The sequence below is a fragment of the Balaenoptera acutorostrata genome, chromosome 4 (assembly GCF_949987535.1).
Source record: "Balaenoptera acutorostrata chromosome 4, mBalAcu1.1, whole genome shotgun sequence".
Lineage (NCBI taxonomy): Eukaryota > Metazoa > Chordata > Mammalia > Artiodactyla > Balaenopteridae > Balaenoptera > Balaenoptera acutorostrata.
Genome location: NC_080067.1, coordinates 106,624,117 through 106,642,618, shown reverse-complemented (window position 1 = coordinate 106,642,618; position 18,502 = coordinate 106,624,117). Strand labels below are relative to the sequence as shown.

Here is an 18,502-nt window from a genome sequence, read left to right as displayed (position 1 = left end):
TGAGAGGGCAAGGTAAGTTTAAGGATTATCAGTATATCAGAGTAATGCAGGGTGAAGATGGGGTGTTGCAGAGGGACAGGAAGATGGGACCAAGCCAGGAAGTGTCTTGCATGCAACAGAAAGGAATTCAGAGTATACCTTGTAAGGCAACAGTTGCCATTCAGTGTTGTCCTGAAAAATTTCCTCGAATGTTAGTATATTCATGTTAGTATATTTTCAGTAGGAAAGAAAAATGAGTTCCAAAAAATTAAGGAAAATACTGGGTTAAAACTAGTTAAGCAATATTTTATTTTATGTTTTCTCTGATCATTGTTACATAATTCACATCATGAATCTAAAAGCAATATAGAGAATAATTCAACTCTGTATGATCATGTCTTCCTTTCTAGAGGCTTTCCATGAGCCTTAAATCCAAATTAGATTCATAGCACTTAGTATAATACATAGTTACATATTTAGTTTATAGTTTCTGTTTATTTTCTCTTTTTCACATTAGATCATGATCACCCTGAAGGTAGGGGTTATGTTTATTTTGATTTACCTTTATACTCAGAACCTGGTTGTATGGTCAGTATGAAGAAATAAGTGCGCATTTGAAGCAAATATTTTGAGAGAATTTTATAGACGATAAGGAGAACCACTGAGGAATTTTGAACAGAGAATGGAGAAATCGGATTTGAATTTTAGGCAGGTCACTGATGCTGCATTGTGGAAGTTAAATGAAGGGAATAAGACCAAGGAACCCTGTCCAGTTGAAAGAGAAAACTGGGGTAGGGAATAGAAAACGGATAGATTTGAAGGTGATCCAAACAGTTAAGTATCAGTTTTCTATTGCTGTTGTAACAAATTATCACAGATTTAGCGGCTTGAACAACACAAATTTATCCTTACAGTTTTGTAGGTTAGAAATCTGACATGGGTCTCCCTAGGCTAAAATCAAGGTGTGAGTGGGACTGTGTTCCTTTGTGGAGGCTCTAGGGGAGAATCCATTTCCTTGCCCTTTTCAGCTTCTGCAGTCTGTTGACATTCCTTGGCTCATGGCTCCTTCCCACATCTTCAAGCCAGCAATGTTGCATCTCTCTGTTCCTTTCTTCTGTAGTCACATCTTTCTTTGACTCTCTTCCACTTTTAAATACCCTTGTCACTACAGTGGGCCCCCCAGGTAATCTAGGAGGGGAAGAGTGTTGACCCCCTATTTTGAGATCAGATGACTAACAACTTTAATATCCCTTTGCCATGTAACATGGCATATCCACAGGTTCCTAGGATTAGGGCATGAACAACTTTGGGGGACCATTCTTCTGCCTGTAATATTCCATGTGCAAACTGATAGCTGGGGAGTGAAGGATGAGTCAGGGATCAGATACAGGTTCCTAATTTGTGCACTTGTGCAGATCTAGGATAACAGTAACTGAAATAGGGAAATCAGGAGGTGGTACCCGTTCATGGGAAAACAATGAGCTCAGATGCAGACATGTTAAGTGTGAGGAGTGTGGGAGGAGGTAGTTGAAAAGATATGAATACCAGTTGACCTGTGAGCTGGACCCAGGCAACAGGAGGCTCCTCACCGCCTCCCCTGTCCTTGGAATGTACAGTTCTGCCCACCATTCCCACAGTGGGACCTGTTCCAAAGACTCAGCCTTGAGAGAGTAAGGTGTTGTTGAGACCATCTGGACAGTATACATGACTGAACCCAGTTGAGGCCTCTATATAAACTTTTAAGATTCAGTCCAGTGGGTGTGGAGATTTTTCATCTTGTGGCTGCCCAAGACAAGCCTCGTATAAGCCCCCTTGTTTATTAAAGCCTACCACCTCCCGATCTGGAGTGGTCTGCCACTTTCTTTGCTCTCGCCTAGCCTGCTGTGTACAGGGACCAGTTTGCAAACTAGCAAGGGGCCTCTGAATTGTGTCTAAAGTGTAAGAGAGAGATTTATGCTGGAGATACTATTTTGGAGACTGAAAGCATTGAAATGATAGTTGAAACTCCCAAATGGATAAGTTTTCTCTGCAAAGTGTAAAGACAGAGAAAACAAGAAAGAATAGATTCCTAAATAGTGTGCAATTGTGCATTACTTAAAATATGGCAGTCTTTGATTATATGATGAAATTAAGTCATTGAGGAAGGAAAAACTATTAAGAGAAGTTGGTCAGAAACTATCTGCATTGAGAAACCAGTGGTTTTTAATTTTTTAAACTGTTTTCATTCTTTGTCAATAAAAATAAGGACGGCAGTGTGTTTACAAAGAGCAACCTAAGACAGAAACAGTCTGGCCAGCTAATTGTGGACACCATGCCTAAATGTTTAGATTCTTCCCTACATCATCATCAAATATTATTCTCTGTCCTTATTTGAAACTGTATAAAATCAACTCAGTAGTTGGGATTTATTTTGCTCACACGTAAGAATCTTTCTTGGAAAAATACATATACTTTGTAATTAAAGAGAGTCTGCAGACAGAACCAATTCTCTTTCCAAACAATAAAAATAAGGCCTTCCAAAACTTAGCCAATATCAGATGGGCTATAACTATGGAAACTATAATATGCCTTGTAAATAGTATTTGAAATGCTGAAGTTGTAGTTGGCAGTACAGTACATACGTATGAAAACCTAAGTAGAAAAATTTCATTGTTTCTTCAGCACCATTCAATGTGAAGAGCTTTGTAATGGGTAGATAAAATTCTTTGTTTCATAAATAGAAATAAACCTAGGATATTTAAAAAAGTAAAACAGGGTTACTCTTTTCTCTTAATTTAGTACTTTTCAAGAAATCTGATCTTTAATTTGGTCTCTTGATATGTTTCCCTTCAGGGAAGGAGATTCCCTGGGGAGACAGATCATCAGTGAATAAATCATCCATCTCATTTATAAATTAGTCTCCTGTATGCCTGATTAGCAAGATTTAGTCTTCTAAAATATGACCATTCCTCAGAAGAATAAAAATTGAGCTTCTCAGCCATGAAAGCTGAGGATGGAATTTGGATCTTGACGACTTCACCAAAGGAGTTTCTCAACATTTTACATTTCTTACCATAATTCGTGTCTTGGGTAATCAATAAATTGAAACTGATCAAGGTCTTATGAAAGCCTGCATCTGCTTTCTTATTCTTAATTATACTTGGGAAACCCATGTTGGATAAAATATTCTCCATTTGCCTAAATGTTAAAATTCCATTATCATTTTTGTTGCATTTACTTTATTGCACAGGATCCTGTTGATAAACACTATGACAGTAGAACTTAACGATTTGCCTTCCATACAGGATAATGATGATAATGCCTGTTTTTTTAAAAATGCTTTTTCTTTTATTTTTTCTGCCAACAATAAGGCTTCCATCTGTCATTCTTTTCTATATACTGAAGCCATGCTGCTCTTGGCATGGGTCACATTTGTAAATGTTTCATTCATGAACCATTCCTCCTCCTGACTCCTCTGCAGTACAGAAATATGCCACAAAAGATCAACTGTCTTGCAGTTCATGAACTTCTAAATCTAGCATTGCATTTGCTCTGTCATTTCCTCAATAGTTTCCAGTAGGAAGTTGTCCTACATAATTCTCATGACTTTATTTATCAAATAATTATGCTAAAAAGCTGTTTAATGTGTAAAACATATGATAACTGGTTGTCTTAATATTTTATTTGTCTTCACATTTTTACTGCCCATTTCTCTCGTCATAGACTATTCTGTTCCATAGGCAATATTACTTAACAAAATCCTCAGTACAATTGAATTTAGTGATTCAGAAGACAACACACATTCTTTAGGCAGTCAAGGATGTTGAAATTATGGTAAAAGAGTTTAAAAATTACATTTTTATTTAAATTATTCCTTTGTAGCATATCCCCAGAATGTATACTATTGTATGAACAGATTATCAAGTTTCATGACCTGACAACGGTGTTTTATAAGCAGCTGACTGTGAAATGTTGGTGTTTGTAAACAGTTTAGTTGGCTGACTTAGACAAGAGTCTTAAACATTGGCAATTAACTGTACCATTTTTAGAGACTAAAGAAGCTAGGGTATGGATAGTATTTCTGGGATTAGCTGGAGAGGGGATGGATGGGGAAATCTAAGAAAAAAATAACGATTTTTTTTTTCCTTAGGTCTCTCTAGAAGACTCTTTGAGTAGATCAATTAATAAGAGAAATTCAAAGGGCAAAGGAGAGACAACCATAATCCATAAAACAATAAGCAAACTTTTGTTTTACTTTTTTTTTTTTTTAACATACTATTCTGGTAGAGTGGCTAACGAGATTAGAGTGTGTTGAGAGCCAGATACTAAAGTTTAGAGCATTATCAAAACTTGGTTTAAGGCAGACCAACTCCCAATAATTGGTAAAACAAGAATTTTGACTTGGCTAAGTTTACACAAGCACACAATAGTAGAGCCACATATAGAACCCAGGAAGTAGATAGAAGGTATAATCTAAACAGAGGGTAATGTTTGGAGCTGATAGAAGTTGGAGTTTTAGGAATCTCTTTCAATATGTTTCTATGAGGAATTGCTTACATAGTGTGATTTTAGGTATGCTGTGAAAAAACCTGAAGTCAGTCTCACCTGAAGGATGCTGTAATCAATTCAAATTTAACTTGAATAAATAAATAAACAGTGCAGGAAGGGATAAGGGGAAATGAGTATTCATAAGCACATTTGTGTGCTATTTTATTTAAGATGTTTTCTTACTGTGACAAATGCTTTCAGTGGGGCAGCAGATAGAGGGGGATGATTTGAACACTGTACATTGTCAGAGATGGAGATAGATGCACAGGATTTGGACTGAGAGAGAGCAGCCTGAGGGCACTCTGATGAAAGCGTAGGGGCTGGGTAGAGCAAAGAGGACTCCAAAAGGTACAGAAAATGTTTGTGTTCTCACAGTCCATTCTGTGCTCAATACAACAGCCTACTCACTTTGTCCCTTAACCACATTTGAGAGAGATCATATGTGATAACCTTTGACCTTCTCCATTACAAACTAAAGCACAATAACCATGTAAATTTCCTGCAGTGCTTGCCTTCCCACTAATCCTGCACTTCATTTTCAATATTTGGTTAAGAACATTTTTACTTAAGGTATGAGTTTTTGACCCACGCTCCCTTCCATTTACTTAGTTCGTTTGTTCATTCATTCACTTATTCATTTTATTCAACAAGTATACACACATACATACGCAGACCCTTCCTTTGAGAAGGTCATATTATATTGGCAGAACTAAGTTGTAAATAAATATTGATAATTGTATCTCTATTTGACTATAATTTCATCGGACAAAAATGAGAATATTGTTCTTTCAAAGTTTTTTAATATATATATTTTTCAAAATTTTGAAAATACAATTACTATTTTTACCTGAAAATTTTAAAATTTCTGATGATTAAAACTTAGATTAGAAAAATGTTTACTTCTGATAATGTTTAACTTTTTTTATCTCCCACTCTAATTAAAACACTCTGTGTCTCCTGACAAATTTAGCAGATATTTCTTATATTTGGTATTATTTTGGAGGAGAGTACCCTTCAGGTAGAGAATTATTTCCCTTCATGTTGTCTACTGGGGTGCATTTCTACAGTCTATTCATTCCTTAGCACTTCTTTAGAAACTGAGGTAAGTGGTCCAATTACTAACAGTTTTGATGGTGCTGTTGATGTAATATTGGGTGTCTGCCCTTTTAGAGTAGCAATTTAATTCTATACATTCTACTAAACAGCTTCAGCCTTTCCTCTTCTGCACCTTCAGAATAAGGGCATTTTAATCTGTTTTACTATTTACATGTTTGAATAAACTAGGGCATGTGGGTTGACACAAAAATTCTAACAGTGGGAGTGAAAAGATAACACCAGAGACTCCTTGAGGGTAGACATTGTATCTTATAAACTTTCTATACCCTGCAGTAGTTAATATAGAGTCTAAATATAACAGGTACTCAATTAATGCTTGTTGAAATAATATGGAAATGTCTTTATATAAAATCAAGTAACATTTTTGTGACTCCAGTGTCCTAATGAAGGAAGTAAAAAACTATTTCTGTTACGTCTATGTAAGTGTAATGGCGGGAAAAAGCAATCTAGGAAAAAAATTTTTTCTTCCATTTTCAAGGAAAACTTTTTCACTGATAATTTTTTCTTAGATTCTAGTAAAAGTCATGTTTTCCTTCTCAATGCAAAGCCACTACTGTTTGTTTTTAAGGTAGGGGTTTCAAGAGGTTTTTTAGACTATTCTTCCATTATATAGAAATAGTTTTGCATTGAAATGGCCATTACATTGTAGATAAGACTTTCAAAAAAGTAGTCATAATCTCTTTTACCAGAGCTATGAAAACAAAGATTTAAGCACATTTCAGACCTTGAGTTTCATTTAAAAAAAAAAAAAAAAAAAGGAAAGTGTTCAAAGCCCATGGAAGATAAGTGAGAAATGTGAGAAAGGAATGAACTAGAAACACAAGAAGCCTCTCTTATGCTGTGTAAGTGATGGGATGAAGGTGCAGTGGTTTGGGCTAAGTGAGGTTTATGTAATAAATGTTGTGAGTTTCTGTGAGAGATGGAAAAAAATCACAACATTGGTTAAATATATTGTAAGACTAGCAAATCTAAGACTAAAAAGCCAAGTAGTCTTTTCTACCTATTAAAACTGTGTAATTGAAGCAAATGGAAATAATACTTGTCCTAAACGAAGCTACTTAGTTTCTTTATAGATCAAAGTGCTGAAGATGTCAAAATTAAAGCATTATATATTGCTATTAATTTGGAACATGCCAAATTTCCTTTACTTTTTTTTTTTTTGCCATAGAGATAACTGAACAATTTGATGAGGAAAGCATGACTTTGAGGTGACTCATTGATAAGTCTTAATGACCTTGTTCAGGAGCCCAGAGTGAACCTGTCATTTAGTGACCTTGTGATGGATTAGATCCACATCTGGGTTCTCCTTGGGTCTCTGTGGTAAGCCCTCCTGTCTAACAGCAGGCTTCAGAAATGATTATGAGACTGAAGCAGATAAGGCTGTGTCCAGCAGGATAACCATGTAAAGTTTCTTTTGAATAAACTAGGAAGGTGTAGAAGTGAGGATGAACATTACTAGTCATATTTTTTATTTTTTTTATATGTGGGAGGTTCTTGGTATTTTGATTATTATTTATTTATTTATTTATTTTTGGCTGTGTTAGGTCTTCGTTTCTGTGCGAGGGCTTTCTCCAGTTGCAGCAAGCGGGGGCCACTCTTCATCGCGGTGCGCGGGTCTCTCACTATCGTGGCCTCTCTTGTTGTGGAGCACAGGCTCCAGACGCGCAGGCTCAGTAGTTGTGGCTCACGGGCCTAGTTGCTCCGCGGTATGTGGGATCTTCCCAGACCAGGGCTCGAACCCGTGTCCCCTGCATTGGCAGGCAGATTCTCAACCACTGCGCCACCAGGGAAGCCAAGCCCCACTAGTTATATTTTTAATCAACTATTAACCATTCATTGTTTGGATAAGGTTTTCAGTGGCAGTTCTTACTCAGTGGTATAACTTGCCTTCTAAACAGAAAACTAGCTTGAATTTTTTGCCCCTTTTCTCCATTTAAGGTGATAATTAAGGAAAGTAATTTCTGGTTATTATAGCTTATTTTTCCATCAGAACTAAAAAACAGTGATTTGTTTTCAAGAAAGGACAGAGTCAGAAGTTTGAACATGCTTTCTGAAAAAAGATATCATTTTCTAGTAGAGTAGAAAGCTGAAGGTTGTGAGTTCACATGGTCTAGACTGATTTTATTCTCTGATCTTGAGAAAGCTATTTAACATCTCTATGGTCATATTACCTTATCTTTCAAGTAGGATATCCAAACTCTCATAGAGAGTGACAAAAATAATCATGAACAACACCTATATTAAAAAACAAACAAGTAACAATAGAAATAAGAAAGCTATGACAAAACAAAATGCTTATAAGTATACTTAATGAACAAGTATTGATCTCAGTTTCTAGATAAAAATACTTCGTTATTTTTAAGAAGGAGTGAGTCTCCTTGGAAAATGTTGCCTTAAAAATAATGTCAATATACAGAGGAACATACCAGGGGTAAAAATAAAAATCCTATGTTTCCTTAAAGCAATCTGTGTTTGATTTATTTTTAGGAATTAAATATTGATTCTGGCTCTCTATGAGGGTAGAGAACCATAGTATCTGGAAGTTAAAACTGACTTTTGTCAATCAAACACATGCAGTTATGTCAAAATATTACTTAATGTGGTAACCTGAATCCCAGTTTAAAGTAGGATCTAAACAGGATAACGTTGAAATAGACTACTGCTGTATGTAGATAGACAGATAGATATAGATAGATACGTTTGTTTATATATCTGTGTCTGTAATTTGAAATATTCTCTGGTTATATTATATCTGGTCATGATGTCAGAAGTATTCCCTTTATTTTACCTGTTGTTTTTGGAGCTATGGGAGGTGTGTTACAGTCAGTGGAACATGGAACTAACTATTAAAAGCCCTGTTACTAAGTGACTTAGTAATTTTATCTTTCTGGGTCTTATTTGTAAAATAAAGGGGCTTAATGGAATGATTCTAAGAAGAAATGCCTTGCCTTTCTTTGTATGAAGTCTATTGGAGAAAATTCTAAACCTGCGTTTACTGCTCTCTGAACTTTTAAAAATATTGATAAATCTTTGAACTCAATTCATATACCATTAACTTGAATTTTTACAGCAAAATTATCCTAAAAGAATAACTACCTTCTTAGTGGGTTGATTGATCTCTTCTTTGTTAAATTTTTCAAAATGATATATAAATAAAATCCCATCCTTTTTTTATTGTGTAGTTAGAATAAAGGTGATCTTCAATTATATACTATAAACCTGTATGCTAATTGTTTTTAAATTAATATATCTTAAATTTACTGAAAGGGATATCAAGACCTGATAAATTATTCAAAGGAAAGAAATTAACATTGAGCTTTTTAATCTTAGGTACTCATTACTCTCACATTTAATCCAGTGCTATCAACCTTGTCTTTATCATTTGTTATCTTCTTTTAGCCACAATAAAATTTTCTTATAACTTCCAAAAGAATGAGTAAAGGGAGCACTAATAAATTAAGAGAAATTTTCAGGGAAAAATATAATATGCTAGAAATTTATTTCTAAAAGTTAATAGGAATATTGTACATAGTTTAGCCTATTCTGTGCATTATGTTGCTTGTTAAACGAAATAAACATTTTAAAAACTTTATTTTGATACCACCAATCTACTACTTCTATTTATTTTTTGGTTTACCCAATTTCTCATTTATTATGATATCAATAAATAATTATATTTTCATGTGTACTCCCTAAATAAGTCATTGGTGTTAATCTTTCTATATTTAAAATCTTGCCATTAAATTAAAAATAAAGTATTGACTTTTACTGAAGTTAATATGGACAGTGTTCTTTTCCTTCCGAAGTTTACTTTTACACTCAAGTAGGGACTAGAAAACGTTTGTTTAAAGCCAGCAGGAGGAGCTCTCACCTTGCTGGGTCCAATGCTGTTAGTGTGCCTGAAAAACCTGAATTTGTGGGAGCTTTGCCTATGAAGCAAGTGATAAAATTTAAACATGTATCACATATAATGGTGTTAAAAATAAAAATAAATCCTCAGTTTTATTTTGATATCAATGCATCCTTCACTTGTCAGGAATGCAAATTTGAAATTTTGCTGTTCTTAAGAATTTTTAAAAGGTGTGATTGCAGTTTAATGAGGAAAGTAAAGCAATTATGTAAATCTTGTTTCTTGAAGCTACTAATAAATTAAAAAAATGCTTCCTAAGGATCTACACTGTTGTAGGTATATACATATTTTCTTTTTTGTTTGTTTTGAAATGAATATATTTCAGTTTACAAATTATAAATATTAAGAACCAAGCAGTCTAATTGTATTTTAGAAAAAATAGTTATATCAATGAATGAATTAATTTGCCAACCTATGAAAAAGAAATCTCCATTGGTAGACTTCAATATTAGGGATTTTTGAACACTACTCCAGTAAACCCCTTGTTTTAAATGGCATGATTGGTAGGTAGTACCAGTAAAGTTTCTGTAGAACCCATTGATGAGAAAACCAGGATATAAACTTATCTAGATTTGGAATCAGCAAAATAAATAATGATTTTTCTCTGTATCTACTAATATAAAAAAAACAAATGATAAAGTTTTATATTCAAACTTAAAAGGAAGGAAGAAAACACTTAAAAAAAAAAGTTAAAAGGTTTTAAATATTTTTTAAGGGATATCCTGGCATCAATCTTTTGGTTGTAATCACTTTGTGATCTAAGGAAAATTATGTAACCTCTCTGAGCCTCAGTTTTCTCATCTGTAAATTGAACATTTAAAAAAAGAAACAACTTACAGGACAATGTGGAGATTCCTTCAAGAAGGAAATATATAGACCATCCTTCCTACAGTGACTGAATTAATATCATTACTTTAACAGCCTGCTAGCAAAATAATGATGTATTCCAAAAATATAAATGTGCTAAAGGAGTAACATTAAACTTTTGAGTGCCCCAAAGTGGATACTGGTATTACATACTTCTGAATTCTTTTCAATAGTATATACCAAAAATAAAATAACATTTATTTAATAATAAGATAAACTTAGAGTTTTGAATATTTATTATAATATCCAGCTTTTTTCTCTAATATGTGAGATTATTTTATTACACTGAGTGAACCCACACAGCATCAAATATCATTTTGTGAATTTGCATGTGTGTGTTTGTGTGTGTATGTGTATATGTATGTGTATATGTATACATACATAGATATATATGTATTTGTACTTTCTTTTTACTTCTAGGCTTGTTAGAATTGTATGTTAGGGCTTCCCTGGTGGCGCAGTGGTTGAGAATCTGCCTGCCAATGCAGGGGACACGGGTTCGAGCCCTGGTCTGGGAAGATCCCACATGCCGCGGAGCAGCTAGGCCCGTGAGCCACAATTACTGAGCCTGCGCGTCTGGAGCCTGTGCTCCGCAACAGGATAGGCCGCGATAGTGAGAGGCCCGCGCACCGCGATGAAGAGTGGCCCCCGCTTGCCGCAACTAGAGAGAGCCCTCGCACAGAAACGAAGACCCAACACAGCCATAAATAAATAAATAAATAAATAAATAAATAAAATAAAAAAAAAAAGAATTGTATGTTAATATGGAGTAAATGAGGCTATGAAGAAAGCCTTTTTAAAAGCTCTAGCCCTTTATGTGTCCTTTCATCTCTTTATGTGATATTAGCAGCATAAGTCATTAGCTAAATATATTAATACATTAAGAATAGAAAATAGTGTAGCCTAATTCGATCATTCCTTCTTCATTTATTAACTGAAATATTTCAATAAGAGAAATGCACTGCACCCTGGTGGTGCAGTGGTTAAGAATCCGCCTGCCAATGCAGGGCACACAGGTTCGAGCCCTGGTCCGGGAAGATCCCACATGCCGTGGAGCAACTAAGCCCGTGCGCCACAACTACTGAGCCTGCGCTCTAGAGCCCGTGAGCCACAACTATTGAAGCCTGCGCGCCTAGAGCCCGTGCTCCGCAACAAGAGAAGCCACTGCAATGAGAAGCCCGCGCACCATGGTGAAGAGTAGTCCCCACTCGCCGCAACTAGAGAAAGCCTGTGCACAGCAGTGAAGACCCAATGCAGCCAAAAATAAAATAAATAAATTAAAAAAAGAGAAATGTTCCTTCATTAACTATTTCCTTATTCAGAAGTATTTCATATAGAAAAAGCAAAATAAATGTTTTATTCTTTTCAGATTATTTACCAGTTTTTAAAAATAATGATTTCCTAGTGTACTGCAAAAGTTATTAGTAGGTATATTTTATCATTATGAATGCATGGATTTCAGCATGTTTGAAGTGTTTCAATCCCTTATAGTCATTAACCTTGTATATGATCAAATTATAAATTTTTGGCCAGTGGAAGCCTATGCCAGTTGGTTCCTGTGTCCTTTTTACCCTAGTATCCATTGATATATTCCCTGATTTGGTATAAGGACTATAAAGCACCACCAATGAAGTAATCTTACAAAAAATAAAAATAAGTGGAACCCAGATCTGGTCAAGCCACTAAATATATCTACCAATTTAAAGGAAATACAGGGAATGGGGGAACATGTTCAATGATATCTCACGAAAAGGAAAATCTGGAATGTGGGATAAGACCACTTTTGTGGGTCAACATTTTTGCTAGTAAATTTGATTTCATGTAGTGAAAAGATAACTGGCTATTTAAAACAACAGTGAGATACTATTGCACACCTGTTAGAATGCCTTAAATAATCTGGACAATACCAAGTTCTGGTGAGGATGTGGAACAATTGGAAAACCAGACATTCTGCTAATGGGAAAGTAAATCTTTACAGCCATTTCGGAAAACAGTTTTACAGTGTCTTAAAGAATAAGCGTTCTTTATATTACCCAGTAATCACTATTTACCATGGAGAAATGAAAGCATAGGTTCATATAAAAATCTGTATATGAAAGTTCATCAGCTAGGGAATTCCATGCAATAGAATACTTTTCAGCAATAAAAAGGAACTGAGTGTTCAGTTGTATATATAGATACACATAGCAACATAGATGAATCTCAAATGCATTATGCTGAGTGAAAGAAACCAGGCTCAAAAAGTTTCATACTGTATAATTTCATTCATTTGACATTATGGAAAAGGCAAAGCCATAGGGACAGAAGTCAGATTAATGGTTTCTCGGGGCTGGGGTGGGGAAAGGATTCATCATAAAGGATCACAAGGGAAATTTTGGTGGTGATGGAAATATTCTATAGCTTGATTGTAGTGGGGGTTACATGGAAGTAGGAGTTTGTCACAATCCCTAGAAATGTACGTTTAAAAAAGGTGAATTTTATTATAAGTAAATCATACCTCAATAAACCTAACTTAAAAAAAAGAAAATGGGGGAACCTATAGATAAAAAAAAAAAAAAGACCTCACCATAATGTATAGAACCTATTTGGATCTTGACTTTCTGTTAAAATAAGTTGAGACCATAGGAACATTAAGCAATGACTGGATATTTGATGACATTAAGTAATACATACTATTTATAGTAGTGAATTGTTATTGTAGTTATATTAAGAGGAGTCTTTATCTTAGATATACATACTGAAATTTTTACAGATGAAATTATATGATTACTGGAATTTGCTTCAAAGAAATCTTGCAGTGAGAGTAGGTAAACATGTATAGCTGAAATAAGATTGGCTATAGGTTTGTAATTATTGAAGCAGGGTGATTAGTACAATGAGGGTTCATTGTACTGTTTTCTCCACATTTTAAATTATTTTTGAGAATTTTGCATAATAAAAATTAATTAAAGAATTATGGCTCAGTTTTACAAATGTGTGCTTAGTGAATATACTGGAAGAATATTCTGCAATGAGTATGTAGAGTTTATCCCAGAAATTTAAGCATGGTTTCATACTAAAAATCAATAAAATGTATCACAGTCAAATAAGAAAACCCACCGAATCCTTGCTATAGACACGAAACAACAGATGCTAAGTAACAGACTTCCAATGACATTTTTTAAAAACTACAAAAACCCCTCCAACTTTTAACTAGATGAAGAACTAAAACTCATGATGAGATACCAAAGGATTGTTTCTCAGAGTTCAGTCCATGACCGGCATCTGGGGGACTTGAAGGTAATAGTTAAAATTAAAATCTGCTGAAACATGGGCCCTACACATTAACCTGCTGGAAACACTACAAAAATCCTCTCCTGTTGATCTCCATCTATCTTTCTGGCCTCATTTCTATCCTCCTAGTTCCCCCAAATAATCTCCACTCCTACTCCCCTTTCCAGCAACTGAGAACTGATTTAGTCGTAGCTCAGTTACTTTATAGAAGGTATTCTAAAATAAATTTGTTTCTCATCACATCTGATTAAAGACCCCCTCATCCTAGCCCAGCCCAAATTGCATTTCCATTATGAAATTGTCCCAGACCTGCCCTACCAGCCTTAGCCTAACTTAATTGCTAAGCTATTATATAGTGTTCAATTTTAGAATTTAACAGAGTATGTCCTGATTATTTGTTTGCATGTCTTCTCAACCATATTATGAGTTACATTTGGTCAGGGGAAAAGGTGCATGGTTTTTATTTTTGCTTTTGCCTTCTTTAGCAGTAAGTATACTAGCACATACAATAATAATGTAAGCTACACTTTAAAAATATAGATTTCTTCAAAGTTTTCATACTTTGCCAATCATATATAAGGGCACTTAATAACACACAAAGAAAATATACAGGTAGGCCTGCTTTAAAAGTTTTTCTTTCTTTAATGTGGTATTAAAAAGACTATATATGAAAATGGGGGGAAAAGCAAAGGTGATTATTTCATTGTTGGTTTGCAAAGTGATCCTGTGCTCATGCAGGGCAAGGAAAGAGAACAAAGAAACAGGTAGATCACTCCAGATTGGTAGGTGGCAGGTTTAATAAGCAAGGGAACTTATGCACAAGGCTTGTCTTGGGCTGCTGTCAGACGAGTAGATCTCTGCACTTGACCACCAGAGCCTTAGAGACTTCAGCTGGGTTCAGTCACGTATACCATCCAGATGGTTTTGGCAGCACCTTATTCTCTCAGGGCTCTGTCCTTGGAACAGCTATCACTGTGGGAATGATAGGCAGAGCATAGTTCTAAGGACAGGGGAGGAGCTGAGGGGCCTCCCACCCATTGCTCAGGTCCAGCTTATGAGTCATCTGGTAGCCATATCCTCTTGATTAACTCCTCCAACATTCATCAATTTTAAAAGTCAGCTATTAAAAATGACTTTGTTAGTACTGTTACTCAGTCATCTATTTCATTCAGCATTGTTAAACACCACGCTATTTTAAAATTAATTTATAACCACCTTATATATTTTATATTTACTCAATATTATTAAGTATTATATATTAAGATTTAGTACTTACAAATAATTTTAAAGTGATTCAACTTATTAAAGCTAATACGATGAATAATACTACAGGTCGTTGACATTAATTATTTAAATAACTGATTCATTCTTATGTCAATTGAGAAGTTCATGCAAGTTTTTTTGTTTTGTTTAATTCCAGTTGTGTTGCTTGATACAACAGCTGTGCTGGGAGAGCTAGGATGGAAAACATATCCATTAAATGGGGTAAGTTTAAATATCTTTTAAAATTGTTATTCTTGTTAGGTTTTTAGGGTCTGTTATAATAGTTAAAGAAAGAAAAACTGTGGTTTTGGCTGTATTAAGTATGAATTTTAGTGTATAACTTAAATTACATAGGAAAGATTAAAATGGAATTAGAACTGCTAACCAATGGGAATGATATATAAAATTCTTTGCTTTCTTCTAAATTAGTAATTGTTCTTTAATATAGTGTTTACATAGTAGTATTAGAATAGCTATCACATAAATATTTTCTTTAGAAATAAAATTTTATGTTCAAGACACTTTCTTTTTCTGTGTATATGCTTGTTAAATTTGGTAACCTCACTGAGTATTTGTACATAAACAAACTTTAGATTATCATAGCATAAGTATATTTTCCAGATACTAACAATTTGGTATTCATTAGAAAATATGAGTCTGCTAAAGCAGTATGTGTCTTTTGAACTTGGCAAAAAGATACATTATGATCAGGCTTTTGTTAGCTGAGTGTAGTTGCTTTTGAAAGGCTTGTAAGAATGTATAATTTACTAAGTACACTTTTCCAGGTACTGACATCATTTTAGCTATGGTTGTACTTGACTTTTTATATGTTCTGATATATTTTGCATCATTTTCACAGTCAGTGTATTCCTACTATTTTTTTCATTTCAAGCTAAAATAAAAAGGGTGGTTTGTGATGCTTTTTACCTAGGTTTTGTCTATTTAAACAAATCTTCAATAATGGAGGTAGTCAGCTGTTTTCAGATATACTTTGGTTAGCTTTTCTTCCTTATTTTAGAAATTGTATTTTTCTCGTTCATCACATTCTTCCTTGATACTGTTTTACATTGCTTTTTCTGTTACATCTACAAATTTAAATCTGAAAGAAGTTGGTTGACCCAAAATTGTTTTATATTTTTAGAATCATTCCAGTAATGCTCTTTCAGTTTGACCTTTATATCAGCAATTATTCAACAGTTATTCATTAAATGTGTATTTTCAACTAAAAATTCCTATGAAGAGTTTAATCTTTCTGTCTTTAACAGGTTATTTATTTATTTCTATTTGTTTGTTTATAGACTATGGTTTTATTTTTTCTGAAATTTAAATTTTATTCTTACAGAGCACTTGTCAAACCATTTCTGAGAATGTATCTTTTAAACTAAGATTATGCTTTTACCTTCATTATCTTATTTTCATTAAAATTAATAAACATCAGTATTCATTGAGTATGTTAAGTGTGTTATGTTTATCACAGTTTCTTTCAGGAAATGAATGAAACTTCTTTTTCGGAATACCCTTTCAAGATATATACATATCTCGTTTTCTCAGTATATGAAGTAACTTATAAGAACTTACAAATATTAAGTAGTTTATAAGCCCCACTTTTTCATTTTCTGGAAAAAAAAATGACAAAAATATTAGCAGTCAGACTATCACTGACCTCATGTTGTCATAGCCAAAGATCATGTGAGGAACAGAAGGAGTTGTGCCCTGCTCTAGTGATTGTGTTTGGCTTAATCAGGCTGCATTTCTTAAAGCAAACTGGTAACCAGGAGACACAGGGACTTACAGAGTTACAAATAAACTTACTGCTGTTGTTCTTGTAATGATTTTGTCATAGTTGTTATGAAATGGGGAATTTTTCTACTTCTGATTTATTATAGAGAGAGGGCAGAATTGTTTGAAAAGTGATGCTTACCTCATAGTTTTCTATTTTCCGGACACTGCACTAAGAATTTTATCCTTTTTTTTCACAATGGCCCTATGAGGTATGTCTTAGTTCTCTTTCCCTGTTGGAGAAACCCAGTTTTAAAGATGGTAAGGAACAAAAATTACCAAGAAGTAATAGGCCAAATAGTGAGTGATGGATTCCAATTCAAACTAAATTATTTCTGACTCTAATACCTGTATACGTATTATGGTACACTAACAGAGAGGAACATTGAAAACTTTATGAAAAGGCAATTACTTATGTGTGCTATTTGCATAATTGATTCAGATTTTTTTCTCCCCTTGATAAACATACTACTAAACTGAGATATACATTTTGGGCACCAGCCAAGAATGAACAAGAGGAAAGAGAAAAAAGCAGGGAAGGAGACTACAGTAGAAAATAAATATGATAGAATAAGGTAGAAAAGGAAAAGATGGTTAAAAATTCATTGAGCATTTACCATATGCTAGGCTTTGTTCAAAGCACTTTACTCACATGAGTCCTAGAAATCAAGTATAAATTTTCCTTATTGAAAGATGTGAAAATTGAGCTTCAGGTATATTAAATAACTTCTTCATGGTCACAGAGTGAGGAAATAATGCAACAAAATTTCTAAGCCAAACATATTTTAATCTTCACATGTATTTCACACTAGGTGCTTTTTATTTCTTGAAGATTCTACCATGTAAAGATAAAGGGCAATGAACAATACGTATAGACTACAGAGGGAACAATAACACATGGATTCAGACGTTTAAAAGTAAATTGAATACTCAATTACCTTGGAATAGGCTATTTGACTTTTAGATTATCCCCCCAAATAATAATGCTTATATGGCAAGTGTCAGCAGTGGGAATACTTGAAAATAAGAGCACATGGACATATTTTATAATAGATATGGATAAAGCTTCATGAATTAGATAAAACAGAGATGAATCAAGGGAAACAATAAAATAGATAGATGACATAAGTAAATTTTAAAGAAAACATACAACTTAAATTTCTCTTTTAATGAAGAGGATAGATTACGGACAGGAATAGAGCTTTACTTAGTGCTATTTGTAGTTTAAAACAAGTAAGGAAATAATCAGTAAGGATAGGAAAACTTTGAAAACAGTCTACTAAAAATGGCAAGAATGAAAATCATCTAGACATCATAACTGGTTAAATAATTTAAAATCTATAGGAACTGTAAATCAGTGTATAACATTTAAACTACCATTTATATCTGTGTATTAAAATTATATCTATTTGAAATTGTGTAATTTTTTAAGGTTCTCAGGTTTTTTGAGCCATGCTAATTTGAATGGCCATTTTAACTAAAGTTGCCTTTTCTCAGAGACACTACTTCAGTTGTCTTTACAAATCTGTCATGGGTAGAAAAGACAATAGATGATATATTTGACACTCTTATGATATAAAGTATATTTGGCGTTTCTCTGAATAAAGTATTTCCTAAGAGTAACTTTAAAATCGATAAAATTTTCTTTCCATAAAGAATTGAACTAAGAGATATTTTTGAAATCATATAATGTATGATTTATATTATAAATCATATAAAATATATGCTTTAGTAAATTAATTCATAGTGGTTTTAATTTTTGTTGTTTTTTTTTTTTTTTACTAAAAA

The 18,502-nt window shown here is 33.8% G+C and overlaps 1 protein-coding gene across 1 annotated transcript in view; it reads left to right on the top strand.

Annotated features, from left to right (window-relative positions):
• Window positions 1-18,502, top strand: part of EPHA6 (EPH receptor A6) — an 868,715-nt gene that overhangs the window by 44,831 nt on the left and 805,382 nt on the right. The window contains exon 2 of the mRNA XM_057546076.1: window positions 15,093-15,157. Coding sequence (XP_057402059.1) covers window positions 15,093-15,157 — 65 coding nt within the window. The remainder of the gene's footprint in view (window positions 1-15,092; window positions 15,158-18,502) is intronic.